The sequence below is a fragment of the Xiphophorus couchianus genome, chromosome 2, assembly GCF_001444195.1.
Source record: "Xiphophorus couchianus chromosome 2, X_couchianus-1.0, whole genome shotgun sequence".
NCBI classification, from domain to species: domain Eukaryota; kingdom Metazoa; phylum Chordata; class Actinopteri; order Cyprinodontiformes; family Poeciliidae; genus Xiphophorus; species Xiphophorus couchianus.
In genome coordinates this window covers 17,481,911-17,509,822 of record NC_040229.1, presented here as the reverse complement: position 1 = coordinate 17,509,822, position 27,912 = coordinate 17,481,911, and the positions used below count along the sequence as shown (strand labels likewise).

Below are 27,912 nucleotides of genomic sequence, written 5' to 3'. Positions count from 1 at the left end.
GTTAGTATAGTTTGCCAGATGGTGATAAACAAAAGCAAAACATGTAAGAAATTCAAAGTTCAGATACGGTTACAAGTCACAGTAAAAACACTTGAATGTCTCAATTCAGATTTATTAAACAATTTAAAGAGAAACATTTTCTAGTTAGGGGAAAACAACAAATGAACTAGTTAATAAATATAAACTGCGTTATAATCAATCAGCATCCTACCATTCAGTTTTGGTAAACCATAGTTGCCTGAGATTTTTAGGTCAATAAACAGATGTTCAAACATAAAAAAAAATGCAGCATATCTCAACATCTAAACTCACCACAGCTATTAACATTTCACATGTAGTGCCACACTGTCAAAATACTATTCTTAAGCACTTCCTCTGGTCCGGTCAATATTTAGATGGCTCCCTCACTTCCTGTCTTACTAGTGCATAGATTTGTGTGATAACAAAACCTGTAGTTCACATTCATCACTGCTGTGGATAAATAACCATGTTATGTTATGGTATAAACAGCTAATAAACAATCATGGCATCTGGACCAAGTAGTCCAACATTTCCAAGCTGCGTCTCTGCTCAAGTTTCATGATAAGTTGCATTGCAGTTCAAGTCTCTTCCTGCTTCCTGCTTCGTTATGTATTTGTGATCAAGTACTTAACGTCACGGCTGCCTTTCTTCCGGCAGCCGTGGTTCAAAGTTCATCCAGGTTAATAACTAACAGACACATTAACTCTGCTCTGTGGTGGAGGCAGTGGCTAAACTTTAATATCTTCATGATTCACTGAGCTCCTGGCTTTCAAATTTGCAGAACAAATAGTCAGCAGCTTTGTTTAAAAGTTTGCTTCTGCCTACCAAACAGAAAAGCTTCTGTTTTCTAGATATGCTATTAACTTAGATTTTTATTAAGTAAAAAGAGTTTCTTAAAAGTATAATCCGTTAGAAGTTAAACTTATGACTGGAGACCAAGATGCCTCTCTGAGCTACAGAGGGTTGGGCACAGAGGAAATGTAGCAGATAAACGTTTGGCAGTTGGGCTTGACTTCTTAAATGTTACCTGAATCTTTTGAGATCAATAAGTATCATTTTAGAAGTTATCTGTAGATCTTTAATGAAAATAGATTTCTTATAAAAACTCAGAAGTGGAAAGAAGAGGAGGGTCTTTTAAAACTTGTGTATTTACATGCTGAACAAACGGTGGGATCATTTTTACCTATTCATAGTAAGATTGTAGAAAATTGGAGCGTCTGAGATAAAACTGAATTAAGTTTTAAGTCATAGTACTGATGTAAGGAACACTAAAGAAAAACAGTATTGCTGAGTTTCCACAGGAGGCTGCAGCACAGTCCACAAGAGTTAGTGTCAAAGAGGAACGGTTTAAAGACTAAAGCCTGGCAGGTGGAGGGAGGGAAGGTCTAGGTCAATATACGAGCTACTTGGGCCTGAATCTCCCCAGCGGGGTGTGAAAGCAGCCGGACAAGTTTGCCGTGCAGCTGGGAGGATTCATCCAGCATGACCAGAAACAGACAGTCCTGTTTTCGTCTAAGCTCGTCAGCCACCTGTGCAGAGGGCCTCCAGGCCTTCAAGTTCCCTACAAAGGTTAGCAGTCGCAGCAGCACGGCCGGAGACGTTCGTTCATCAAAGAGAAGCAGCACAGAAGCAGGAGCCTGGGTCCCAAAGCAAAGAGTAAAGAAGTCAGTTTGTTTTGATGCATTTTTACAGAAAGATATGCTAATTGACTGGAGGATAAAAACTGAGTACCTGAGCTTGAACTATGTCATCCATCATATCTGGATTAGATGATAAATTAACGAGAACTTTTGAGGTCTGAACCTGAAAGAGAAACAGAAAAAATTCACAGATTTCCTCTTGACCGTTGGACAGCAATGTGTTGCTCCATTTGTTTTTAAAGTTGCTTAAAGATTAAACTCAATTCCACAAACCTGTAATGCTTCACTGCTGACAACCAGCAGAGACAATAAAAGAGTGACCGATCCCTTCAGCAAATGCTGATGTTTGTCTGTGACTGAGAGGTTCGTCAGCAGCCGCAAAGCACCCAGCTGAAGGTCAGAGTTCACTGCCGACATTTCAATCAGTTCCAGCACTTGTGGCACATAAAGCTTCAATAAAATAATAAAAAAGACATTAACACATCAAGTAGAGCCTCATTAAAGTCAGCTAGCTGTTGTGTGGTGTAATATTTACAGCAACGTACCTTTATTTGCTCCTGGTTTTCGATGTTCATACACAAATTATTTAAAGCATTCAGAGCTTGCACTCTAACCTCTGGAGCAGGATCAGAAAGGAAGCCAGCTATGACAGGAATCCCTTCTAATTCACGAATTTGGTTCTGAAGAGAAAAGGAAAAAACAGTGGATGAGGAGCTATGATCAAAAAAACTAATGTATTCTACACTGATATCAAGAAAAAAAGTAATTAGTGAAAGCTCAGTTTAGTTTGAGAAGATTCTCAAAGTTGCCTAAACTTAATTTGTTTAATAACGTTGATGAGTAGTTTACAATATAAAAAAAATTTTTTTTTTAAAATCAGCAAGTGGAAATGGTTCAACATTCTATGTCAGCTGAACCATTTCTATGCTTTTTTTTTGGCCATAAGTTTATTCTACTGCATGACCCGATTATCCATTTTCAGTTTTCTAGTTCGATCTGGCACTTATTATGAACATCCTGATATTTGAAGGAATTAATGATGTGATTTATTCCAACAAGGACTCCAGGGGGGGAACAAAAAAAAACAAACAACAAAAAACTCTGTCATTGTTGGTTGTGCCAAGTGGTTTCACTGAACCTGATTTACGGTGAAGGCAGCGGCGTTTCCCAACGTGAGGAGAAACTGAGCCCGATCAGATGCATCATCGATGGTCTGCAAACGTGACAGCAGCATCTTCAAGTGATGTAACTCCAGTTTGTTGGGGGATTGATGGACGATCTCTCCTTCAATGCAAAAAAATAATAATACAATTGTTATCGCATTCTGGAAAACTAAATATGAAGAGGCGAATTGAGCATTTGTTAACAGATCAAGATTTAAGTCTTAATTAAATCACTTTTTTTAACAAGAGATCAGAAGTTAACTTTCTATTGTGAGTGCAGTTAATCAACCTTTTAATATTTACCTGATGTATCATCATCTGGACGGGCACAGACTACATCCAGTCCGGATACTTTCGCTAGCAGACTCCCCGGCCGTAGCTTAATCCCCCCCTGCTGGCTGCTCTTCACGCTGGGACGTTCATTGTGGGGATTTTTCTTGGTTTTCTTGAAAACTTGTCCGCTGATAAGTTTGTACAGTCCGTAAGAAGCGCCAGCACCCGCAACAATCCCCAGCAGAGCCTTCATGTTGCCGAGCCTGGGGACAACACTGCCATCACCCATGCTGCTAATCTCTGCTAGCTGCTTAGCAATAAGCTGCAGATGCTCAGAAACGTTTAAAAATTAATCGGTTATCAAACTAACCGAGGTCACATGTTAGCCAGCAGTGGTTACAAACTCCTCCCTAAAGCAATTTGCCGTTTTCATTGTAGTAAGGCCTACACAACTTTGCTTAAAAGCTACAGTTGTCAATCTCATCAGTTGTTACGGACCGTTTTAAGGCCAACCAAAAGTTTTCCTGAGTTACTTGCGTGAAACTTCCTTTTACATTCTGGCTTATTGTTTTGCAATATATTATGACGCTAAACGTTTGTTTTTTTAAAATGTTACGTTTTCTGATTAAAAATTAAAAGTTTGAGCTGAAATTGTGAATTAAATTGTGATAAATCTACCAGCGTTAGTTTTAGTTGTCCAATGTTCATCCCTGCGGCAAGCTGACTGTGGCTTTATTTGTAATCCTTGAGAGCTGAGTTAGATAAAAAATAAAAAATAAATGTAATTCCGATTTATTACTCCCACTTGATACAGTCTCTGCAGCTGATTTTTACAGTTGCAATTGCAAGTGGTGTTCTTGTTAATTTCTGACTAGATATTCAACCTTCTCTGGCGGGACAGGGTTGCATTTCCGATTGGGAGGTGTAGAAATAGGCCATGTGTTATTTTAGGTTGCTAATATGGCACAATTGTTGACTAGTCACACAACCTTGGTATAATAATTTAGGAAAAACAACAACTACAAAAAAACATTTGCACTTGTAAATTCTGTCATCATTGTCCCAACTGGAGCGAGGCCAAAGTACTAGTAGTTTAAAAACAAAAATCTATAGAGGTAGGCTTTTTAATGCAAGAGTGGACAACCAGACAAAATTAGTTAAATGCAAACCAGTTAAGAAGTCAATATAAAAAAAATCCTAATATAACTTCAGTACAAATTTCAGTTAATACACTCGAGTTGAGCTAATTCTAGTTACAAGTTAAACAAAAACACGAGAATTTGTCACTTCTTGAGCCAAGTACTGCACAGCACTGCTTAAGCCACTATTTTAAAGAGATTCCAACAGCTAGGGACAAATTGAATGTGCTGTAAGTTTACCTTGTGTATTCAAACGATATTTAATAAATATGCAAACATCTTGCCTTAATCACTGCTCAATTGTTCCGTTGCCTAGCAACAATGCATTTCGAAATCGGAAGGTCTGACTAAGTGGAAATAAAACAGTGCTAACGGAGAAGCAAACATATAGTCGTGCTAGTCAGCTGTGCCGCACACAGAAAACATGGCAGCTGCAGACACAGACAGAAGCTTGAAGATGAGTGAAATTAAACAATGCCTCCCACAAATAAGCAAGGTAGGAAAAGTTTTACGCATAAGCATCCAAGTAGATACGGGTAGCTGTAAGAGTTCAAGAACCTTTAAAACTGGCTTTAAAACACCGATCTACTTTTCTTCAACAGGCATTATTGACAGCCGCCTGTCTGACTTGTCCCAATGAACCAGTGGAGTTCCTTAAAAGAGTGCTTATTGCATTCCAGGGACATGATAATCTGCAAACTGTCGACTGGTATGTACCTCCTACATTTGATAAAACAACCGCTTGGTGGCTCCCTTTCTCATGCTTTTCCTTATACTGAAAGTTGAAGTTGTCTTGGATAAAGGGGGAGCACTAACGCAGCAATTTTCCCTGCAATCAAGCATAAATTCATACAGTGAAAGTTTTTTTGTTTGTTTGTTTGTTTGTTTTGCAGGCAGAAATTTGTTGATTATGTAAACAATTTCATTACAAAAGATTCTCTGAAATCCAGAGCTGGAGACACAAGTGCCCAAAGCGCCCAAATGGTATTGTACAAGTATTTAATAGTGAAATACAGATTTTGGAAGTGAATAAATTTTAATTTAGGCATTTATGTGCTTTGCAGGAGCTATATTGTCAATTAGAAAAGGCTGCCTCTTGTTACGTGAGACACTTACTGGATTTATGCTTCAGGTAGGTCTACACTTTTGCTGTCAAGAATTACAAACACTCAGTGAAATTTAAAGAAATATATATAAACATGTGACATACCATTTTGTGACTTCAGGAAGCTTTCTTCACGATTTTTCCAAGTCATTTTGCAAATTGAAGTGTGAACGGCGTCTATATACACAATATCTTACAGCAGATTTCCATTGCCGTTTATCAGCCTTGCCCATTTGTAACAGGTCCTTGTCAAGAACGTTGTCGCCCTTGTGGAGCGGCTTTTGGACTTGATGTATGCTTTCACAGAGCAGCAGGAGGATTTTGGGGGCTTTAGGTGAGAAGAACTTTCTGTGTTCTTCCAGATGAAGCAGTTCAGATCTGCACCTCTGGGTTCAGACAACAGCTCCGAGGGCCAAGAGGCAAAGTTAGTGGGCTCCGTTTCCATAGTTTCAGAAAGCGTCTGCAAGCTGTCTGGCTGGCTTATGGGTTTTAGCAAGCCAGCTTTCATTGCTTCTTCATAGCCACCATTTAGGAAAAGGAATTTGTCTTGAGCGGAAAAGGAGCTCAGGCGACGCTGAGGGGAGATTTCTGTTTGGATAGCTTTATGTGGAGTGAAAACATTTTCATTTGGCTTGTAACGAGTAAAATTGTATTCTGGATGGGCAGCCAGAATAAATGGGCTGGAGTGGAACTTCTGGTGTCCAAGAGTGCTGGAACATCCAGCCGAGTCATGCAGTGGAGTGAAAGGTTTCACATTAAATCCAAAGTGAAAGCCACCCTGCTCCTTTTGAGGTTTATTTGCATCCAACTCAAAATGTGGAAAGAGAAATTTTGTAGGTGATTCAGGAGAAACCTGCTGCAAGCATGTGGGAGGATTCGCTCCATCATTTGGTCTCTTGATAAAACACTGGATTTGTATGCATGAAAGGACTTGGATGCTTTCTTCTCATTCATGCCTTCATAATTTGGAACGTAGATATAATTTTGTGGTATGAAGTAATTCAAAGATTTTTTTGTGTTTGTGTAGAGAAAGGACATGAGATTGACCCACTCTGTGGAATCCCTTACTGTTGTCGGCACCAGATGAAAACACAGGCATGTATTTTGCCTTAAGGTCCATTGACCTGTAACGTAGAAGAACTAAACTAGATCTCCTCTTTGAAAAGAAGATGAAATCTTGAGATGGGCGGTCAAAAACAGCTACAGTTTTATGATTGATGAATGAATCACCAGACAATTTGCTCGAGGGGAATTTGCTCTGCTCATAGCCTGACTGAACATGACTGTTTTCGGAAACACTCAAGAAATTGCTGGATAAACATTTGGTTGTCGTGAAGAGTAGACGGGATCATGATGTTTTGAGTGAAATCAGGAGGTTTTGTGAAGAAGCTGTATTCATCCAGTACTTGGTCATTTTTATCTCGACTGCTGCAAATGTTTTGTCCATTTTCACCTTCAGTGTCTTTATCCACCATATCTGGTTGGCTTTGCACCATCTCTTCAGGGAAGCTGCCAACAGAGCCAAAATCCAACCCGTCTTCATAGAAAATTGGTTTACTCTGCAATGAAACAAAGCTTTGCTCCCTTCTAGCAGATGTAGCCCCATAAAAGCATGCATAACCAGGAAACACAGAAATATTTTAAAGATACAAAGTAATCAACCAAATTAGAGCAAAACATATAAAATGTTACAGGTGTTTATACCCAAATGAAAGATCCTTGACAGCACAGTGGAAACAGCAGATCCCTGATGAAAACTGCAGCTGCCTGTGTGAGAATCTGTTTAATTACCTGCAGGTGCAGCAGCTTTTCAGAGGATACTAAGAAAAGGGAAAAACATCAGGACTTCACATTAACTGGGCTCTTTAAGGATAAATCAGACAACATATACACCAAGGTTATTTTGTTTGTGAAGGCAACTAGATTATTTAGCTAATTGTATTTTTATCTCCTCTTTCTGCCTCCAGATCCACCTTCCAATCTAGTGGTGGCAGTAATTTACTTAAAAAAGCTTTCCAGCTACCAATCAGATATAAACAGGAAGTATACACACAGAGACTTAAAGGAATGCACTTCTATTTTATTCCCTACATTTCCTGTTCCTGGCAAACCATTTGTTTCCTTCTCGGAATAATTTCAGCAGTGGAGTTTTATGTGGACACTCTATGTCACTGGAAATCATCTCCGTTACCATTATTTCTCCTGCTGCCCAACAATAAAACTCTAGAAGATAAAATAAATTTGACTGGCAAATATTAGATTGGACCGACTCCTGTATAATTAATGCTGGGACCCCTCACAGCCTCTCTTTTGTCTCGGTTGGCTGAATTATTGATGAGTTGTGCCTGCCGTGGTGTGACAGGGCGTGGAAGAAGTTCATTCAGCAGAAGAAAGAAGAAGCCATAGAGATGGCTCTGCAGATGGAGGTGGCAAAGGCACATGATGAGAAGAAGAGCCAGAATGCTGCATTCATTAGATGGCTGAACTTTGTGAGGTTACACAAGAATAGAAGAGCAGGTAGGTGATGGTGAGAAATTATAACGAATGCTGTTGATTTATTGTTTTTGAAACGCGTCCCATTCCAGTTAGTGAAGCCATAGAAAACATTTGCTGTGGTTAAATATGTGTCCAAGCTGAAAATCCTTCCAGATGCTGTTGGATTGTTCCAGTCCGGTGACTCAATTTATCCTGAATGTAGCTGGAGACTGGCAATAAATTCTGAACTCTTTAGGGGCATGTTTGCTGATTTTTTTTTTTTTTTGAGAAGATATCATGCCAAAGCAATATCCCTTCCCTACACTACACTTTTAATGAATCTAGGGTTAAAACCAAGACTCTCATAATAGGGTGAGAATGGCATGACCTCAGCATATGATAGACTTTTAATGAACCGGAGCAGAGTAGAGCGAGCAAAGACATAAATTTTAGAATTAAGTTAATAAAAGATTGCAGCAGCCATTTTAGAGGGGACTAGAGGCTGGGGACACACTGGACAGGTCGGCATTTCGTCGACCTGTGTGCCTCTGCATTGCAGGGCAACACAACTATGCACGCTCTCCCACACACACATAATATGTCTTTCTATCTTCACAAGGACTTCCATTCATTTTTATTTATTTCTATAGCCTAACCCTGACTTTTATGCTGAACCTAACCTGAACTCAGTTCACACCTTAGTTTTAAACCTAACCCATAACCCGAAAACCTTTAAGGCCTCTTGGTCTTCAGGAGGTCAGTAAATAAGCCAGAAATCATCCTAAGTAGGATAGCTGGGCAAGTACACACACCCCCACACACACCCCCACGCCCACACCCCCCACACACACACACACACCCACACACACATAAACTAACACTTAAGGGCAATTTACAGTAATCAATTGACCTAGCTGTCATGATTACCAAACATATTCTGGGAAGCCAAAGCGTCCAGAGAAATATTATTATTATTATTATATTAATATTATAATATTAATATTATAATTATTATTATTATTATTAACTGGCAGACTATTATTAGTCTGGCAGTTGAAAACATGAACTGGCAGACTAGTCAGCTACGTATAAAAAAGTCAAGTTTTTGTTTTTTTTGTAATATCTAGTTCATTGTTAAAGAAAAGTTTCTCATTAATTTAGAGAGCATTACGAAACTTCAGAGTCTGCTGAACAAAATCCGCGTCAAGCGCAGCATATCGTTTTGGCACGTCATTGCTATGGATTCACAGAGGCGAAAAGAGTATTTCGAGGTACTAAAGATATTCCTCTGAAAATATGCTAAACATAAGTTGCTTTCTCATTTACCAGTTCTTGTTCTTATATGACTCTGGCAGAAGTTGGAGACAAATGTCAAAGAATTTGACGGTAAAAGTCAGCGGCCTTCTCAGACTGAGCCTTTGGAGAAAAGAGTTGATGGAATCGCAGAGCTCCCTCATCACCTCTCACTGAAGGTATCTCATCTGCAGCTCTCACCATTCATTTGTTTAGATAGTATTGTCAGTATTATCCTGGTCTTCATGTCGAAGCTCCGGCTACTCTGTTCCCCTCTGTAGGGAGTCAGTGATGAGATAATTTGTTATATAAGGCAGCGTGTGAACTCTGCTGTAATCCTGCATACAGGCAGGCTCTCTGAGTGATTAAACTCAGATGCTGATCATTATAGTTTTATTGCAGTCTGTGTCTCATGCATATATTTATACATCATTCATATACACTAAAATATGAGCCGTTTTAACGTGGTCTATTATTAACCATGCTTTCTCGCTCCACTTTTAGCCTTTGCTTGTTTTGGATTCACAGCTGCTGGCAAAGTGAGAGCTCTGTTGGCCTTCCTTACCCTGGTGTTTCTGTACACTGTCTCGCCTGATAAATAGTGCTTCAGCATGACTATGTTTGGAAACGGACAGGGGCTGCTCGTTTACATATCTCTGCCATAAAAAAGTGGCAAAAGAGACGATGAACCCAGTCTGGGTGCTGTCAGTACCCAGACTGGGTTCTGTAAAACCAAGGAACAACTATCAATCTGTCAGCATCAAAGTTGTGTCATAGTTTTTGTCTGAATTTCTGTGCCAGTATCTTTTGTCTGAAACTTGTGTAAATTTCTTTTTCTTCCTCAGATCTTTCAGTATTTAGAATTACGGGACTGGCTAAACTGTTCTGAGGTCTCCAATACCTGGAAAGCGATTGTCCACTCAGGCACGTTGTGGAGTCAGGTGTGTGCTGTGAAATATTTATAGAGGATTAGCACAAATAAGTATTCATGCTCGTTAAGGTTTTTAATTTCATAGCTGCAACAAATTCAAACTTCAGTGCCATTTATTGGGGTTTTATGTGACAGACTAAATAAAAAAACCCTAAAACATAATAAAGGAAAATGACAATAGTAGTAGTAGATTTAAAGACTCATAGTTTTACAACATGACCCCTTTAACTTTAAAAACCCCAAATAAAATCCATCAGAACTCAATTGATGATTAGTTTTTTCTGTCTGTAATTTAATACCAATGTAAATACAACAGTACATTGAAGAACATTAGAAAGCAAACAGGATCATGAAGACTAATGAACACAGCAGACAGGACAGGAAGGTTAGCTAACAAAATATACAACATTTTAAATATCTCTTTTCAATCTATTATCTGGAAATAGAAAGAATATGGCACAGCTACAAATCTTGGTTTAAGGTTTAACTCTTAAACCAACAGACCAGGGGGGAAGAGCATTTATCAGAGACAGCAACAAGAAGACCTATCAGCCATGTTGAGGACTCTACAAGTGTGGAAGAACACACTGTGGTCAGATGAGACCAAAATATAACTTTCTGTCCTGCATGCTGAACAAAATCACACATTGCCCTCAACAGGCAGTAGTCATAGTAAAACATGCTGGTAGCAAGAGAATATTTTTCTTTAGCAGGGGCATGGAAGCTGGTATGTCTTGATATCAAGATGGATGGGGCTAAATGGAGCACAATCCTTGAACCTCTAACAGGTTTCCTTGAAGGTTTCCATTATTTTGTAGCTCTATGTTTTTTTTTAAAACATAGAGCTACAAAATAACGGGTCAGATTAAAGTATATTTGTCCATTAAAAAGCCACAGTCAAAGTCTAGACTGAAATCCAACTAAGAATCTGAGCAAGTAAATTAAACTGAATGAGCTTGAGCTATTTTACAAAGAAGAATGAGCATAAATGTATTTCTCTAGATGTGCAAACCTGATAGAGACATCAATATGAAGTGCAGAAAATGATGACTCTACACAAAGTTTACTCGGGGAGCTGCACACATATGACAGCGATGCATTTCAGCTTTTTATTTATAAAATAATTCAAACCCATATAAATCTCCCCTTGAACTTCATGTTTAGTTGTGTTGTTCTATCTGGAAATATCTGGAAATTACATTGTTTTTATAATGTTACATAATATGAAAAAGCTGAAGTAGGTTAAATACTATTAGTACAGTGGTAAAGGTTTATGCCTAAAGTGTTTTTGTTTCTGCTAGATTGACTTCTCGGTGGGGAAAGACTGGGTGACAGACGCTATAGTGCAGAAAATACTGAAGAGCTACCGGCCCTTTGTGACCCACCTGAACCTGCGTGGCTGCCATACGACAAAATGGTCCAGCTTAAAATATATCAGTGAGTTTTAATTTCTTTATTTATGGCTTGTTATGTCTTTTACTTGTGCCAATATCCATAGGTGATCAAAAGTTAGCCGTGCTGTTTAAAATGCTAAAGTCAAACCAGCCGCAGTGGGACTGTTTATATTATGAATTAGCTGACAAACTGTAAAAAGGAAAAATCAAAATGCAACATAGCAATCTGATGCAAACTGTTGTACTGTATTGACAGAAAGTGAGAAAAAAAATCTTTATTAAAAACAAATCACTTGAGTTAGGCCAGTCGGAAGATCTGGTATTTTTGTGGCGCTCTCAGATGGCTCGGCTCCAACTCTTCTTCTTCTACTGCTCCTTGTAGTTCCATTGGTGAGTCCCAAAGCTCGGCGTCCCTTTGGTTTTGATCCGGTTTGCTGAGCTGTCTGTCCTTAGGACAGTCTCTGTTGTAGGAATGCACATAGTCCTCCACTCTCTCCCCAATATATTGTAGAGGAGATTGGCACAGCAGGCTAGAGTACTTCACCCCTGGATGCAGACGTAGCCAGTACACCATGTAGTGTATACTGGGGGGGAAAAAAAGTAAGCAAGTGTTAGAATAAGTCTTTGGAGTCTTTGTAAGCGGTTTGGGAGTAGAACTCACTTGTAGTCACACATCCAAGGGTTTCCTCCTAGTTTTAGCTTGGACAAAAAGTACAAATCTTCAAGAACTCCATACTGAACAAAATGCAGCTGGTTGGATGACAGGTCCAGCTCTTGAAGGTGTAAAAGCCCAGACAGGGACCCTACAAAACAGTAGACCAGTGATTGACTCCTAAGAAGAAGTGCTCTAACAAACAAATATACCACCATGCCAACAAACATTTTAAAACACAAGAAGTTCTATTTCTCATTCGTTTTCATTGCATGACGGACTGAAGGATGCAAATTATTTATGCATTCTAGTTTTGCGCAGAAGCTGAAACTTACAAGTTTCAAGTTTGAGGAACCTCTGACAAACTGTCCAAAGGTGTTGCACCATTTCTTTTAAGACCAGTAAATGTGCTCTTTCCTCTTTAGCCAGTTTTCAGAGGTTTGAAGAGGTTTCTTGCCTCTAGCTTGACTTCACATTGGGTCTGTTGACCCAAGTGTTCACTTTAACCATTCTTTGATTACCCTGGAAATGATCAGTGACTAAGTCTATTCACTCAGTCAAGCATCCAAACGTTTTTGGCACTATTTCAGGTATTTCACATTCTCAAATCAACTTTTTAATCAAGATTCCTGAACAATGTCAGGATTAGCCATTTTCCCCAGATTTCAAAATTTAAGCTGCAGTATTTAACTTTTACAAAATAAATTTTTCTATATGTATTAAAAGTGTCACCATGTCGTTATAGTACAGTGCTTTTTAATTCCAGTCCTCAGGCCCCTGCTCTTCATGTTTTAGATGGGCCTCTATTCCAGAACAGCTGATTCAAATGATTGCATGACAATCAAGTACTGCAGAAGTTTGTTAATCACCCACAGGTTCAATCCAGGTGTGTGGCAGAAGGGAAACGCCTAAAACATGCAGGGCAGGGGGGCGTGAGGACCAGAATTGAGAAACACTGTTATAGTGTTTATCTTATCTGTTCAGTATAATATTGAAAAGATAAGCTGTGAAAAAATCAAGCTCCTCCTCCTCCTCCCTGAGCTATGATTGCTGTCTGAAGAAATGCACAGCTCCCAGTCAAAAACAACCAATCAGAGCCAGGAGGAAGATCTTAGCACTGTCAGTCAAGTTAGTATATATGCTGCTAAATATGGTAATGGCACCATTACAGGAAAACTGCTTACCTGCCATCAATGGTGTCCATATTAGCTAGCCTTAGCGTTCATGGCCACATGGCAGGACACATTGTGGTGCCATGTGGCCTGGCATGAAGTTGAATGACTGGCTTTGATTGGTTGTTTCTGACTGGATGGGGTATTTTTGTAGTTACTGCTGGGAGCACTGGGAGAAGGCAGAGGAGCTCGATTTTTTATATTTTTTCACAGATTATCTGACTTACCTTATTCTTTCATGACATGATGATGTTTTTAACAAATATGTAAAAAACATATAGGTTTGTAAACGTTACATACTGCAGCTTTAACTACGGGCTGCCAATTTGAGTCCTGTTTTATCTCAGAATGAAAGATCTTGCTCATCAAACTGGATACTGCTATTACTTTGGACAAACCCCTTGCTGTTAATATTGTGCTGCACAGTATCTGCAGCGTGGATCTGCAGTGTGTTCAGTTTCCCGTTACTCTTCTGTTCCTACTAGGCATTATTTGGCATGTAGGAATAACAATTCTACCAAAAACCTGTGATTAACTTAATAGGTGATTCTGGACTGCAGTTATTTTGAACACAACTTTACACTGGTATTAGTTTGTATTGCTTCCAGTAAATGGACTGTTCACAGAGCGTGATTAGGTTCATGTCCTTTCAAGGACCCAGATCTGACATTTAAGTTAAATAGACTTCAGTTTAAGCAGCCGGTGGCATTAGCTGCTGGTCTGCTGATGTAAGTCCAGTGGGCTGTGATTTACTCAAACACAGTGAGGCTATATATCAGCACATCTCCTTGTATACCTCGTCATAAATAAAGCTAAGCCTGTATACAAATGTATGGCTGAATGCCCTCTACTGCTCAAAATTAAAAAGGGAAAAACTGAAGCCACAGCAGTTGTTTAACTGTTCCCCACTTTTTGGACTCCGGATTAAGATAAACACAACTGCATATGTGTAGCAATTCATTCTAAGTATTACTGTGATGATTACATACAGGACATGTTGTTATATCCAGTAATCTTGATGAATCTGTGAGCATGGGGGGTAACGCCCACCTGTGTCGATCCGCTGCATGTCGTTGCTGCTGAGGTTTAGGATTCTGAGGCTTTTTGCTCCTTGGAAATCTCTGGGTTTGAGATGATGGATTTTATTAAGGGACAGATCGACCCGAACAACATTGTCTGGAATACCTGAAGGCACCTCCGTTAGACCTAAACATACACAGAAAGGGGTGATTACATTTATTAAAATGCTACTTTTTTATCCATATTCACCTACATATGATTTATTAAATGAAAGACTGTTGTAGTAAATTATCTTGGATTCCACATTTCTGCTACTTGCAAAAGAGACGAACTGCAGCTTCAAATAAATCTAGGAGAAGGCAGTAACACATAACTGATTTAGTCCATTTATACGAAAAATTTAAATATTTTTACACTGAAACCCTGGCCAAAACTCTCTCTCCAACCAGATAAGGTGCTAATAAATTTACATTAATCAGCGTATAAAGGAGTAACTGACTCAGCACTGAAAAGAGACAGATGTGCATTGATTCATTTTATGTCTTGCCATGAAAATGCTTCTCTTTCAAAAAAAAAACAACAAAGTTTAGCTCTTTCAGTAACCCAACAGTAATTATGAATCATCTGCTCTGTGACAGATTGTATTTTTTCTTATCCCCTCTGTTACATAAGATCATGTGTTGGGAATTACAGGACCAGCTTTAGGGCTTACGGTAGAGAAACGTTAATAAAGCCTGATCTTGAACTTGCCTCGGTTCCTGCAGTCCATCCATGTGACGGGGAAAAGGTAAGTGTGGCACAGCGCGGTGGCGTCTAATTTGCCGCGGATCGGATTGGGCTCTACAGTTTGAGTGACGTTGACGTTTTTGCCGAATTCCTCACACAGTAAGTCAGAATTAATCTGCTTCAGCTTCCTGTCCTTAAGGCTGACCGGTTCTGCACACCTAGAACATGAGTTGTTTACAGGTTAACAGTAAATCAATGATGCTCTTATTAAATATCTGGTGGCGTCATTTACTTGGCATGGTTTCCTAGGTTACGGTTGCTTGGGACTTGAAGAGTTCGTATGAGGCTTTCCATTGGACAGAAACATTTCCAGGGATTGTCGTAGAGACGCAGATAGTGAAGGTTTGGCATTGGGATGAGCGCCTCTTCGCTGAGCGTTCTCAGTTGGTTGTGTTGTAGCAGCAGGGTGGTTAGGTGAGTTAGACCCTGAAAAGCGTCTTCCTCCACCTGTGAGATCTGATTCTGTTGAAGATCCAGACTGGATAAACGTTCATATCCAAGGAAGGATCCACTGCGGAGCGCTTTAATTTGGTTGCGGGCCAGAAGGAGATGGTTAGGTACTCTGGACCAGGTGCTTGCCATGGGGATGGAAGTGAGACTTTGGTCCTGACAATCCAGATATATTTCTCCAGATTGAGTCATCTCTGAACAGTTTGGTAAAACAATCCCAGAAAAGCCTGATCTGCTCTGACGCCGCAGAGCCTTCATCCTTGACCTTTGGAAAAAGACACAAAAAAGTCCAGCATCTCACAATTTGTACATAAACGCTGTACAAGTTGTATACATTAACACAGTGCTGTAAAAAGTATTTATCTCCTTACAGATTTCTTCTGTTTTTGTTTGGTTTTCACATGTTTCAGGTCATCAAGCAAAATGTCTGTTATAGTAAAACTTCTCAAATTTCACTACCACTACCTGAAAGTGAAATCACTTGAATACAAGTGAATACAAGTCAGACGGGCTGTACTGAAATTTCATTGTGTCTCTGTACAATTACAACAAAGATTGACTAAAAGCATCACACCATGGCCCAGTCAAATGAAATGTTTAAAACTGATAAGAAACAAAGTTTTTGTATGCAACCTGCCAGAGCCAAAAGCTCAAAAAGTTAAGAACTTTATAGCGTTTTCTTCCAAACAAACTGTGTAAGTTGAATAATGCTGCTGCATACAGATAATGGTAGCTAAGTAATGACTAGTTAACCCATGCCAATATATCATCTGAAGCTAGATAACAAGAATACTAATGTTACTTATTTTACATCCCTTGATAGTTAGGCAAAGCTATAACACTCTTTAATTTCAGTGCAAAAGTTGTGCTCATATTTGCTTTCCATATATTTAAAAGAAATATTTATTGGCACAATAGAAAGAGCAAAGAGTCATAGATCCGACATTAGCAACAGAACAATGATGTGTTAGGTTTCAGGACAGAATTTTCACAGATATTTCAGAATAAATCTTTCACTTTCCAAATCATTTTGACTAAATCATAGGTAGAACAGGGAGACGTTTACTTTTAGACTTTTTTTAATTTTCTGATATATTTTGATTTCTGCATTATTTGTGTTTGAATAGGCAACAGATTTTTATGTAACTTTATTAATTTTCACATCTGTGCTGTCACATTTGACTAAAATATCACTTTTCATGTTCATGCCATTAAATAAAATTATGAGACTTATTACCCTATGGCCTGTAACTACTATTGCATTTTGTGTGCTAATCATTTGTTAATGGGAATGGTGTCTTACTTTATTTATTGTTGCCATTTGAGACGTAATGATCTGGCTACTAAACCTGTAAATGTTCCAGGGTAATTGTCAGCTCACTCAGAGTTTGGCAGATAAAACTTTAGATTTAGTAGTTTAGAAATATAAAATTGGTCCCCTGCTGCTGAACTGTGGCTGTTAGTTATTATGTGTGTTTTTAGCCACTAAGGACAGTTGTGATTGGATGCGGGACTGTCAGGAAGTGCGGGTGGTGAGAGTGGTGAGGCAGATGCAGCGGACCCAGGTATGATGAATATGATGTTTTAATGAAAATAACTTAGTCTAAACAACGAGCAGGAGTAACACACACTGAACACGAAGAGACTAAACATTGACGACAACAAGGCTAGACATTGACGACACAGAAGCTAACATTGACGAGGACCCGACGACGAACAAGGAACACAGGTGGAGTTAAATACACGGGAGGGTAATCACAGAGACGAGACACACCTGGGAACAATCAAGGGGAGGACAGGACAACGAAGAGACTTAACGACACAGAAAACTCTAAATAAACAAGGAAAAACACAGATCATGACAGTACCCCCCCCCTCAAGGGCGGCTACCAGACGCCCAAGAAAAAAAAAACAACCAAAAAACCCAGCAAGGGTGGGTGGAGGGGTGCCGGACGGCGGGCCAGAGTCCAAACCAACAAAAAAAAAAAAAAAAACAACCCACCATCGTGGGCGGAAAAACAAGAAGGGCCAAGAGTCCAAAAACAACAAAAAACTACCCACAGGGTGGGCGGAGGCAAAGGAGGCGGGAACCACGGAGGTGGTCCGGCGGTCGTCCGCGGCGGCGGGAACCACGGAGGTGGTCTGGCGGCCGTCCGCAGCGCTGGAGGCGGGAACCACGGAGGCGGTCCGGCGGCCGTCCGCAGCGCTGGAGGCGGGAACCACGGAGGCGGTCCGGCGGCCGTCTGCGGCGCTGGAGGCGGGAACCACAGAGGCGGTCCGGCGGCCGTCCGCGGCGCTGGAGGCGGGAACCACGGAGGCGGTCCGGCGGCCGTCCGCGGCGCTGGAGGCGGGAACCACGGAGGCGGTCCGGCGGCCGTCCGCGGGGCTGGAGGCGGGAACCACGGAGGCGGTCCGGCGGCCGTCCGCGGGGCTGGAGGCGGGAACCACGGAGGCGGTCCGGCGGCCGTCCGCGGCGCTGGAGGCGGGAACCACGGAGGCGGTCCGGCGGCCGTCCGCGGCGCTGGAGGCGGGAACCACGGAGGCGGTCCGGCGGCCGTCCGCGGCGCTGGAGGCGGAAACCACGGAGGCGGTCCGGCGGCCGTCCGCGGGGCTGGAGGCGGGAACCACGGAGGCGGTCCGGCGGCCGTCCGCGGCGCTGAAGGCGGGAACCACAGAGGCGGGACCCCAGGAGGCGGTCCAGCGGCTGTCCGCGGCCCGGGAGGTGGCGATGATGAGCCCCCCGAGGCAGGGTCTCTGGTGGAGCACAGGGGGTCTCGGTGGGAACGCCGGGGGTCTGAGTCGGAACACTGGGAGTCTTGTGAGGAACGCAGGGGGTCTTGGTCCTCGGGGTCTCGGGAGTCAAGGTCTCGGGGGTCAGGGTCTCGGAGGGAACGCAGAGGGTCAGGGTCTCGGAGGGAACGCAGAGGGTCAGGGTCTCGGAGGGAACGCAGAGGGTCAGGGTCTCTGGAGGAACGCTGGAGGTCAGGGTCTCGGGTGGAACGCTGGAGGTCAGAGTCTCGGGTGGAACGCTGGAGGTCAGAGTCGGAACGCAGGGAGTCTCGGTAGGAACGCAGGGAGTCTCGGTCGGAACACTGGGGGTCTCGGGAGTCGGGGTCTCGGGAGGAACGCAGGGAGTCTCTGGAGGAACACAGGGAGTCGGGGTCTCAGGAGGAACACAGAGGGTCAGGGTCTCAGGAGGAACGCAGAGGGTCTCGGGAGTCGGGGTCCCGGAAGGAACGTAGAGGGTCTCGGTTGGAACACAGGGGGTCTCGGTCGGAACACAGGGGGTCTCGGGAGTCGGGGTCTCGGAGGGAACGTAGAGAGTCTCGGGAGTCGGGGTCTCGGCGGGAACGCCGGCTGATTCGGCCTCGGGTGCGCCGGCTGGAACGCCGGCTGATTCGGCCTCGGGTGCGCCGGCTGGAACGCCGGCTGATTCTGCCTCCGGTGCGCCGGCTGGAACGCCGGCTGATTCTGCCTCGGGTGCGCCGGCTGGAGGTGAGCCGGAGCGGAGCCTCGGTCCCGGCTGCGGGGGCGAACCGCAGCGAAGCCTCGGAAGCGGCTGCGGGGGCGAGCCGCAGCGAAGCCTCGGAAGCGGCTGCGAGCCGCAGCGAAGCCTCGGAACGGGCTCCGGGGGCGAGCCGCAGCGAAGCCTTGGAAACGGCTGCGGGGGCGAGCCGCAGCGAAGCCTCGGAAGCGGCTGCGAGCCGCAGCGAAGCCTCGGAACGGGCTCCGGGGGCGAGCCGCAGCGAAGCCTTGGAAACGGCTGCGGGGGCGAGCCGCAGCGAAGCCTTGGAACCGGCTGCGGGGGCGAGCCGCAGCGAAGCCTTGGAACCGGCTGCGGGGGCGACAGCTCCGGAAGGCGACGAGGGGCCGGGTCCACCGGCGGCTCACGTCGCTGTCTCCGGGCTGACCGTGGAGGTGGCGGCTCCGGAGAGCGACGAGGGGCCGGGTCTGCCGGCGGCTCACGTCGCCGTCTCCGGGCTGACAGCGGAGGTGACGGATCCGGAAGGTGACGAGGGGCCGGGTTCACCGGCGGCTCACGTCGCTGTCTCCCCCGGCGTGAGTAACGGCGGGGGCCGAATCCGGAGGGCTTTGGGGTGGTGACTGGTGGGATCTGACATCTTCTAAATGCCAGGGTATAGTCTGAGTCCAGTCCCATCTCCTCCAGCAGCAGCGGAGATGGCAGGATCTCTACGTCCTTGTAGAGATCCCGCTGAGCCAACTCCAACTGCTGCTGGAACCATGCCTCCTGGTCGTGCTGGGCCATATGCTGCATTCTCACCGTTCGGTATGTTCGGGTCCTTCTGTCAGGAAGTGCGGGTGGTGAGAGTGGTGAGGCAGATGCAGCGGACCCAGGTATGATGAATATGATGTTTTAATGAAAATAACTTAGTCTAAACAACGAGCAGGAGTAACACACACTGAACACGAAGAGACTAAACATTGACGACAACAAGGCTAGACATTGACGACACAGAAGCTAACATTGACGAGGACCCGACGACGAACAAGGAACACAGGTGGAGTTAAATACACGGGAGGGTAATCACAGAGACGAGACACACCTGGGAACAATCAAGGGGAGGACAGGACAACGAAGAGACTTAACGACACAGAAAACTCTAAATAAACAAGGAAAAACACAGATCATGACAGTGACAATGATAAATCACTCAACAGACCTCTGAAAAATTTGGCCCCCTCACTTGGAGATCATGGTTATGCCCCTGATCTGCTGTGATTCCCAAAAGCCCTCATTCTTATTCTTTGGAAACGAACCCAAACAAATCTCAGCTCGTTGTGATTTATAAACACCGAAGTCTCTGGAAACAGAGTTGTAAACAGCAGTAAATCCATACCTTTCCCGTGTAAGTTTCTGCCTCGCACGTTTAAGTCCTCTGCCCTTCCCTGGTCTCTTTGACTCAATGGACGGGAGCAGCGAAAGAGCCACAAAGGCTAAAAAGACCGATGAGATCACGCGCATCCTGAACACTGCAGGGGTTTATTTTCAGCTACAGAAACTAGAGTCAAAGCAGGAATCTGTGATGGAAGTCTTCAGTCTGCTGTCTAATGGGCAGCTGTGTTGGTTTTGATGTAACACAGATTCTCTTTACTCTGTTGGGGGAAAAAAAGCTCAAGTCAGCACATCATCAAAGAGAAGAGACATCACATAAAATTCATATCTATCAAGGTTTATTACTAGTAAGTAGATGAAAACAGAATTTAACAAGCCTTGCTTTGCTCATTTTGTGTTTTTTTCTTTTCTTTCCTTTAGGCGAATGCAAAAACCTGCAGGAACTCAACTTGTCAGAGTGCTTAGCTATTTCTGTAAGTAAACAAGTAGATGGTTTCAAAATCTTGAAACTAAAAGAGATCGTTTTTAGATTATATATGAAGTTTTAAGACTAAAACATTCGTCATGTTGATTTAACGACATCCTGCGTTGAATTATAGATTGGCAGGATTTCTGGAAACCACATTCCCCACACAAATGAATCACTCTGACTCATTTTTGACCAGCAGTCGGAAATCTCTTTTTTTATTATTATTATTTTACAGTGTGAAGAAAAGGAAAGCAAAAGTTTACAGTAAACTTTTTTCAGTGGTTTTAGTTCGAATCTAATGTTACATTTGATCTCAGCTGCTGGCACCCGGATACGGGTATAAAGGCACAAAAAAGTTGGCTAAAACTTTCCACCCCGCTGTTCACATGTTTAATAATTCTTACAGTTCGATGACAGGTTATGTCTCTCTGTGTCTAAAGTTTTCCTTGTGCTGTGTACATTGTTTCAGTTCCACCCTTACATGTTGCTGCCAATCAACTGCTAAACTTTTTCCAACCTCTCAAAACATACAAGTTTGACTCTTCGGAAATATTTAGCATTCAAAAAGTGAATATGGTTATGGCATGACCAGTAAAGGAATGACACTGTTGGGAAGCTAGAAGCTGCATGTCTGTTCAGTCAGACTTTTTTTAAATTTTATTTATGTAAAAAAAAGTGTGATTGGTTAATTCTAGTTCAGCAGCAGATTCAGAAAAAGTAATCAGCTAATATACATGCTTTACTTCATAAGGAAAAAACTGTAAACACTTGCAAGAATCCATGCAATGAGCTTTTTACAACTACTAGATGAAGCGGGAATTTTAAAAAACAGTTCAGCAAATTATGTTTATTTTAGCCGTAATTGGAATTTTGTTTTCTTTGCTATTTTGATACAAAAGCAAAATAGCAATGTTTTTGCACTAATGTTTTTGTTCTAAATTATAATGTAAATATATCAAAAGCCAGATAGTTCTTTTGATGCTATCAAAACTTTAGAGTTTCATACCAGAAAATGCCAATGTTCGATTATTAACAGCATCATCTTTGTTTTCACATAATCTGAGTCTTAAATGTCTTTCCAGAGAATGAAAACACAAAAGGAAATGTTTTCTAATAATAGTCCGCTTCAAAATAAAACATGTAAATCTATCTTTGTGACGTTCAGAGAGACATTTTACATTGACACATTTACATCTGCTCTTTACCAGGATATGATGATTCAGAAAATCACTGGGGGATGTCCGTGCCTGCTCTACCTGAACCTTTCTTACACACTCATAACAAACCAGTCTTTGAGAGCAATATTCAGGTAAATATGGTGAAATCAAAGCTCCAGTTTTAGCTTTTTCTACCCCATATGTACATACATATTTTTTATAGTCTAGACGAGCTTGTAATCAGTCACAGCAGTAACAATAAACAATAAAAATATCAGGCAGTTCTTTTTTTCAAATAGGAATTGCCTCAGCCTTCAGTACCTGAGTCTGGCCCACTGCCGCAGATTCACAGATGAAGGATTTATAGCCCTGACCACAGAGGAAGGTGGTCGAAATCTCATGCACCTGGACTTAACCGCATGCATTCAGGTCAGCCGTTTTGCTTCTTTTGGTTCCTAATCAATACAATCGAAGTCTCCTGACGATCGAAGCAACAGTTTACTCCTCGACTCAGTTTCCAACTAATGCATCCACTCTTCCGTTTGCACGTGTCTGATCTTGTTTCTCCCTCTGCACTGGGGAGCATCGGAGCGAATGGGGGAAGGTCTGTGAAAGTTGAAAAACATCTGAGTGGAGGGGTTGGGTTTACACACCCACCCTCTCGGCATGTGTACACCATGTAACATTTGCAGTCATTGCTTCGGGGACGAGCGTTAGCTGGAATCCAGATGTATGGTTTCCATGATGAGATCTTAAGAATGCAGAGAATGCCAAAAAAGTAGAGAAGTGGGTGAAAACACAGAGCCCCACTTTGCCCCCTCTCTCTTTACAGATGACGCCAAAAGGGTTTGAATACATTTCTGCAGGATGCCCGTCTCTCCAAGAGGCTGTGATGAACGACATGCCAACTCTCTCAGACACCTGTGTTTTGGTAAGAGTTTATTTCTGCAACATTTCAGAAGTCACACAAAGTAAACCGGATGTTTCTGAGATCATAAACTAGCCTTTATGGCTAACTCTGGGGTATTATGTGATGTGCATAAACAACATCAAACCAACACTGAAGCAACACAGTTCCTTAAAAAGTATTCATACCCCCGCATATTTAACTTGGGTATTTTGTTGTAGACCAAAAATTAAGTGGTGCATTACAGTGAAGAAGAAGCTAGCAAGTTGAAGCCAAGTCAGAATAGATGTAGATGTTTGTGAGCATCCATCATCAAGTCTTCCCATAGATTCACAATTTAATTTAGGTCTGGACTTTGACTAGACTATTGTAACAAACAACTGTACAGCTATTGCTGTATGTTTTAGTGTATTTTGCTGGTGGAAAGCAAAACTGAAAATGAGGAATAGAGCTCGAACAGCTTGATGCAGCCACCGCCTTGTTTCACCATGGATATGTTTTTTTTGTTTGTTTGTTTGTTTTCTTTAGGGTAATGTGCATTGCTAGTTATACTCAAACCTTCTTAGCATGTAGCACAGAGGGTCGAGTGTTGGCGTCATCTGGTCACGGTGTTTTGTGTTCATTTGGTCTCTTCATGGTCTCTTTGTGGCAAAATGCAAAAAGTACTTATGGCTTTTTTTCCCCAACAATGGATTTCTTCTTTCCAAATTCGTACATTTGTACAATAGCTGAAAGTTGTACTGTCCACCTGAGCAGTGACTCTCTGCAGCTCCTCCAGAGTTACTAAGAGTTACTCTAATTCATGCTTCCCCTACGTGGCCTGTCAGATGTAGTGGACGGCCATGTTCTGGTAGGTTTGAAGTTGTTATATTCTATTGTCAGGTTGGTTAAAAACTCATCTCTGGGATGTTCAAAGATGTTTATTAAGGATTTAAACCTCTCCACTTTATCCCAGACCTGTCTGCTGTGTGTCCTGGTCTTTATGACAATGTTTGTTCACAATTGTTCTCTAGAGAACCTTCGAGGCGTTCACAGAACATCTACATTTATACTGACACTATTTACTAATTGGGTTCAATTTCAGAGTATTAAAGTAAATTGGAGAATGAATACAAAGTCATGCTGAACCTTTCTTTTTTATTTTAACTGTGTCATTTTCTTCCAATTTCATTTCACTTTTTGTTGTTTTTTCTTATAAAATCTAAAAGTTTGATTCTGTAATACGACTTTATGAGTCAGAGGGTATGAATACTTCTGCGAGGTGGCGCTGTAAAAGTGACAAAATGTGTTTTTTTCTTTGTTCTACCAGGCCCTACTTGCCAGGTGTTACAGTATGTCCTCCATCTCTGTACTGGGCTGTCCTCTCCTGTCCGACATCACCTTTAAAATAATGGGAAAAGTAGCCAATCTGAAGAGTTTGAGTGTAGAGGGTGAGACCATTTTGCATCCTGCTGCTGTTCTCTTTCTTAGCCATGTGTGGATGTTATGCACTGGTGCAGGAACCTGTTCACGTGTGCTTTAGGCAACAACCAAATAACTGATGTGAGCTGGGAAGCCCTGTGCGGCTTCTCCGCTGCTCTCAGCAAGCTCCACGTGGTAGAGTGTCCTGGAATGACCGATTATGGCATGAGATATGTGGCCTCCCTCAAACACTTGAATTACCTGGATGTTTCGCTCTGCAGCAGGTGGGTGGAGGTTGTGTTGGCTTCATTTGCTGAATCGATGGAATTACATCAGAGCGTTTTCCATTGTGTCTTTCAGGGTGACTGATGTTGGAATCAAATATTTGACTGAAGGTCCTTCAGCATATAAACTGCATCACCTTAGCATTAGTCAGTGCGGCCTCATTGGTGAGTTCTCCATCAGGAGGATTGCACGAAGGTATTTAGCAGGATTTAACTACATCCTATCCTCATAGTTAAACTACATTTTCCCTTTATTTGCCTCATGACCTGCACAAAAAAAGTAAAATGTTGCATTTTTGTGTTTGGGAAACACTTTATTAGGTTGCATAAACTGTTCCACCTTAATTTGAGTTACTGTGAGAAGGTGACGGACATGGCTTTGGAGTACCTGAATGGCAGCTCCATCCAGTCTCTGGACTTGTCTGGCTGCAACATTCGTGATCAGGTACTAAACCACGTTCCATGTTCTCCGCCTCGATGACTATAACAGTGTTCTTTATTTTAGGGGCTTGATGCACTTCGGAAGATAAAACTAAAGAAGATTGTAATTGCCAAGTGTATATTCGTCACCGATATGGGCATAGAGGTACACATCTTTCAGCCATTCGTGGCCTCAGGTTTATTTCCTTCAGGATAGTTTTTTTGTAGAATCATCTCTCCCTTTAGAAGCAGATGTGAGAATGGAAAGATATCAGCACAGTCTTATATTCCTTTTTATGCCTTCTTATTTTCCTTCCGGACAGAAGCTGTGCGGCAACGTGAGAGATCTGGAGAACATTGACATTTCCCAATGTCCAGCTCTGACTGATTCATCAATCAAAGCCATTTCATTTTACTGCAGGAGTCTCTTGAGACTGAAGATGGCAGCGTGTCCACAGGTTCAGTTTGCATATAGAGTAAAGTGCTTGTATTTTTCTCCTAACAGAAATTCTTCAGATTTTGCTTCTTATTGAAGTTTTTCAAGTAAAAAAAATAGTTTGATATTAAATGAAGAAAACCTAAGCAAGTACGAAAAAGCTACTGTCAAACGCTATTCAACCCAGCGTCACCCTGTGTGAAAAAAGTTATTTCTCTGTAAGTCAACTAGTGGCGTCCCGATACCGATACTGGTATTGGTATCTGGCTGGATACCAGCATCAAGTACTGGCACTCATACCTGTAAAAACAAGCCGATACTCCAAAACGATATCACTTTTCTGAAGTTGGATGGCGGGAGGGTGGCCAAAATGTCCAGTTTGGAGATATGTCTAGTAAAACACAGAGGATAGTAAACAAACAGACTGCCCTCTGTGCTTAGCCAAGCTGTCAAAACAAGAAAATGTGTCTTTTAATTAGTAATTTATAAACTATTTACAGATCGAACAATCCGTGTGTCATCCTTTATTTATGATTTGTTGAAACAGTCAAAGGGATTGCAGGCTTAAAAAGAAGAAGAGCCCCTCTGTTCTAAATAAATTTTAATTTTAAAAATGTATTGTGTGACGTTTAAGTACCAATTTGTTCACTACTTGTTAATAGTACTCGGCTTCGGCAAGTACCTGAACTGAAGTAGGCTTACTCAGTCTGGAAAAATCTGGTATCAGGACTCTCCTAAAATCAACCATCTGACTCTTGGTGTCAACAGGCATCAAGCATTTCTTATTAGTGGTGGTGAGTCTTTTACATCTGTGGATGAATTTTGGAGGATTCTTCTAAACCAGCCAAACTGGAGTCTTTTGGGCCACAAATACCCTATTTAAGATCTTGATGATGCTTCCCATTTAAATCCAAACTTTGACTTGGCTGCCCCACAACCTTATGTTTTCTGTTTCAGATGTTTAATAGTGCTGATGTGCTTTGGCATTATTCTTCAGGATTTCCTGGTTCCATCAATATTATCCAGATTTTGAAGCAGCACAGCAGTCCCACACAATCACACAATGTTTGATTGTGTTCTTTTTCTGATAGGTGATGTTAGTTTTTAACCCAGATTTAAATGGGTGTACTGCTCTTCTTACCAATCCACAGAATATTTTTAATGAATAAATGTTTCACGTAGAGCCAGGTTGACTTCATATGTGAAAATACATTTTGTATTTATTCAGATTTTCTTTGCTGATACTAAAATTTGATCTGCAACATGTGAGCAGATACTTCTTCTCAACACTAAGTATTAAGTTTGATCTTTCTTTAGCCACTACAGTTCCTCGTTTTGTTTGTGTTCAGATGACAGATATGGCGATCGTGTATCTGACCACTGGCTGTCAGTACCTGCTAGAACTCGACATGAGTGGCTGCATACTCCTCACCGATCACTCTCTTAAAAACCTAAAAAAGATTTGTCCTCCACTTAAAACCATCAGATTGAACGACTGCACGGGCATCTCATGGTACATTAAAAGACAAAAGTCTGACATTTACGATCTTTGCGAGAGCTTATCTAACAAATTTCCGTTTTTTTTCTTTTTAAAGGGAGGCCGCTATAAAACTGAAAAGACGCGTCTCACACTGGGAGTACAGCGGCGACAATTCTTCCCCCTGGCTTGATTGCAATGTACACAGGCTTGCAATGATCCCGAAGGATAATGATGAATGGATGATGGAGAGGGACTTTGGAACGTCATAAACGGCAATTACATCCAGAAAGCTCAAAATTCTGTTTAAAAATATGTATCCAGAAAAATATCCAGAAAAACCTGGAGGATTGATTATCTTTAAGCAGAGATCGCAAGCTTTAGTTCTAAAAGTCAGATGTCCTGTGACTTTTAGACGCATACTTCATGCAACCTACCTGAACAGTTGAATTACCTCCTCAGCTGACAACTAGAAGCTACAGAGTCCTGCTAAAGTCCTACTTATTTCATTCAGGTGTGATGAAGCAAAGCTGCACCTAAAAGCTGCAGACCAACATCAAGGACAGAAATTTGAGGCCCGTTTCTGGTCACTCCAACCATCGATTTAGGAGCTTTTGTAAATTTCTTTAAACTTTTAAGTGTTTTTATTTTCACTAATATTTTTTAAACCAATTATAAACCAGGTTATAATTTACCTGTCTTTGCCACAGTAATTCAGCTATACTGCAGGTCTAAACCCTTATAGTCTATTTTTGGATTATTATTTTTTTTTACTGTATTGTTATTTTGTGCCCTTTCACAGAATAAATGTTCAACAACTTCTAAGAGCACAAACTGTAAATGAGACAAATAAAGTTTAATATTTACCAAAAAGTGTTGCTGTACTTGCTTATATAAAGTAAGAACTGTGCAGCAACAATGACATGTGCTCCACGCCTTGTTCTTTACTCACAAATGCCTGTTGCATTTATTTTAAAGGGATTTTTAAAGCT

The 27,912-nt window shown here is 41.9% G+C and overlaps 3 protein-coding genes across 5 annotated transcripts; 1 reads left to right on the top strand and 2 right to left on the bottom strand.

The window, feature by feature from the left end:
• Window positions 1-86: 86 nt before the first annotated feature.
• On the bottom strand, window positions 87-7,704 carry armc10 (armadillo repeat containing 10). 2 transcript variants are annotated; one of them, XM_028034230.1, is made up of 7 exons: window positions 7,046-7,704; window positions 3,128-3,360; window positions 2,800-2,945; window positions 2,207-2,341; window positions 1,935-2,111; window positions 1,753-1,824; window positions 92-1,658 (listed from the first exon to the last, which is right to left on the bottom strand). In XM_028034230.1, exons 2-7 carry the CDS (start codon window positions 3,348-3,350, stop codon window positions 1,407-1,409), a joined length of 1,005 nt encoding a protein of 334 aa, XP_027890031.1. In that variant the 5' UTR covers window positions 3,351-3,360; window positions 7,046-7,704; the 3' UTR covers window positions 92-1,406. The 2 variants fall into 2 exon arrangements, with proteins under 2 accessions (XP_027890023.1, XP_027890031.1); XM_028034222.1 differs by lacking the exon at window positions 7,046-7,704 and having other exon boundaries at window positions 87-1,658; window positions 3,128-3,722.
• fbxl13 (F-box and leucine-rich repeat protein 13) lies at window positions 4,316-27,793 on the top strand. Of its 2 annotated transcripts, none has more exons than XM_028034185.1 (21): window positions 4,316-4,732; window positions 4,839-4,945; window positions 5,130-5,220; window positions 5,301-5,368; window positions 7,704-7,858; window positions 8,978-9,087; window positions 9,172-9,288; window positions 9,955-10,050; window positions 11,342-11,477; window positions 20,790-20,842; window positions 22,047-22,147; window positions 22,295-22,424; window positions 22,828-22,926; window positions 24,212-24,332; window positions 24,425-24,587; window positions 24,664-24,783; window positions 24,909-25,032; window positions 25,093-25,173; window positions 25,334-25,465; window positions 26,793-26,956; window positions 27,039-27,793. In XM_028034185.1, the coding sequence occupies exons 1-21, from the start codon at window positions 4,661-4,663 to the stop codon at window positions 27,190-27,192; spliced, it is 2,394 nt and encodes a 797-aa protein (XP_027889986.1). In that variant the 5' UTR covers window positions 4,316-4,660; the 3' UTR covers window positions 27,193-27,793. The 2 variants fall into 2 exon arrangements, with proteins under 2 accessions (XP_027889986.1, XP_027889977.1); XM_028034176.1 differs by having other exon boundaries at window positions 4,322-4,732; window positions 25,331-25,465.
• Window positions 11,479-22,444, bottom strand: LOC114154785 (leucine-rich repeat-containing protein 17-like). Its single transcript, XM_028034195.1, has 7 exons — window positions 22,317-22,444; window positions 20,374-20,629; window positions 15,297-15,779; window positions 15,029-15,222; window positions 14,309-14,464; window positions 12,096-12,237; window positions 11,479-12,018 (listed from the first exon to the last, which is right to left on the bottom strand). Exons 2-7 carry the CDS (start codon window positions 20,496-20,498, stop codon window positions 11,733-11,735), a joined length of 1,386 nt encoding a protein of 461 aa, XP_027889996.1. The 5' UTR covers window positions 20,499-20,629; window positions 22,317-22,444; the 3' UTR covers window positions 11,479-11,732.
• Window positions 27,794-27,912: the final 119 nt, after the last annotated feature.

Bases quoted from the DNA above. Each gene is read 5' to 3' on its own strand.
- fbxl13 (XM_028034176.1), top strand. From the start codon at position 4,661: ATGGCAGCTGCAGACACAGACAGAAGCTTGAAGATGAGTGAAATTAAA. The intron at 11,478-20,789 runs GTGAGTTTTAAT...TCTTTCCTTTAG, and splicing joins GTCCAGCTTAAAATATATCA to GCGAATGCAAAAACCTGCAG. The intron at 25,466-26,792 runs GTTCAGTTTGCA...GTTTGTGTTCAG, and splicing joins AGATGGCAGCGTGTCCACAG to ATGACAGATATGGCGATCGT.
- LOC114154785 (XM_028034195.1), bottom strand. From the start codon at position 20,498: ATGCGCGTGATCTCATCGGTCTTTTTAGCCTTTGTGGCTCTTTCGCTG. The intron at 15,780-20,373 runs GTATGGATTTAC...CTTTTTCCAAAG, and splicing joins CAGAAACTTACACGGGAAAG to GTCAAGGATGAAGGCTCTGC. The intron at 15,223-15,296 runs GTAAATGACGCC...CTCATGTTCTAG, and splicing joins AACCTAGGAAACCATGCCAA to GTGTGCAGAACCGGTCAGCC.
- armc10 (XM_028034222.1), bottom strand. From the start codon at position 3,386: ATGGGTGATGGCAGTGTTGTCCCCAGGCTCGGCAACATGAAGGCTCTG. The intron at 2,342-2,799 runs GTTCAGTGAAAC...TTTTCTCTTCAG, and splicing joins CTGCCTTCACCGTAAATCAG to AACCAAATTCGTGAATTAGA. The intron at 2,112-2,206 runs GTACGTTGCTGT...ATTTTATTGAAG, and splicing joins AAAACCAGGAGCAAATAAAG to CTTTATGTGCCACAAGTGCT.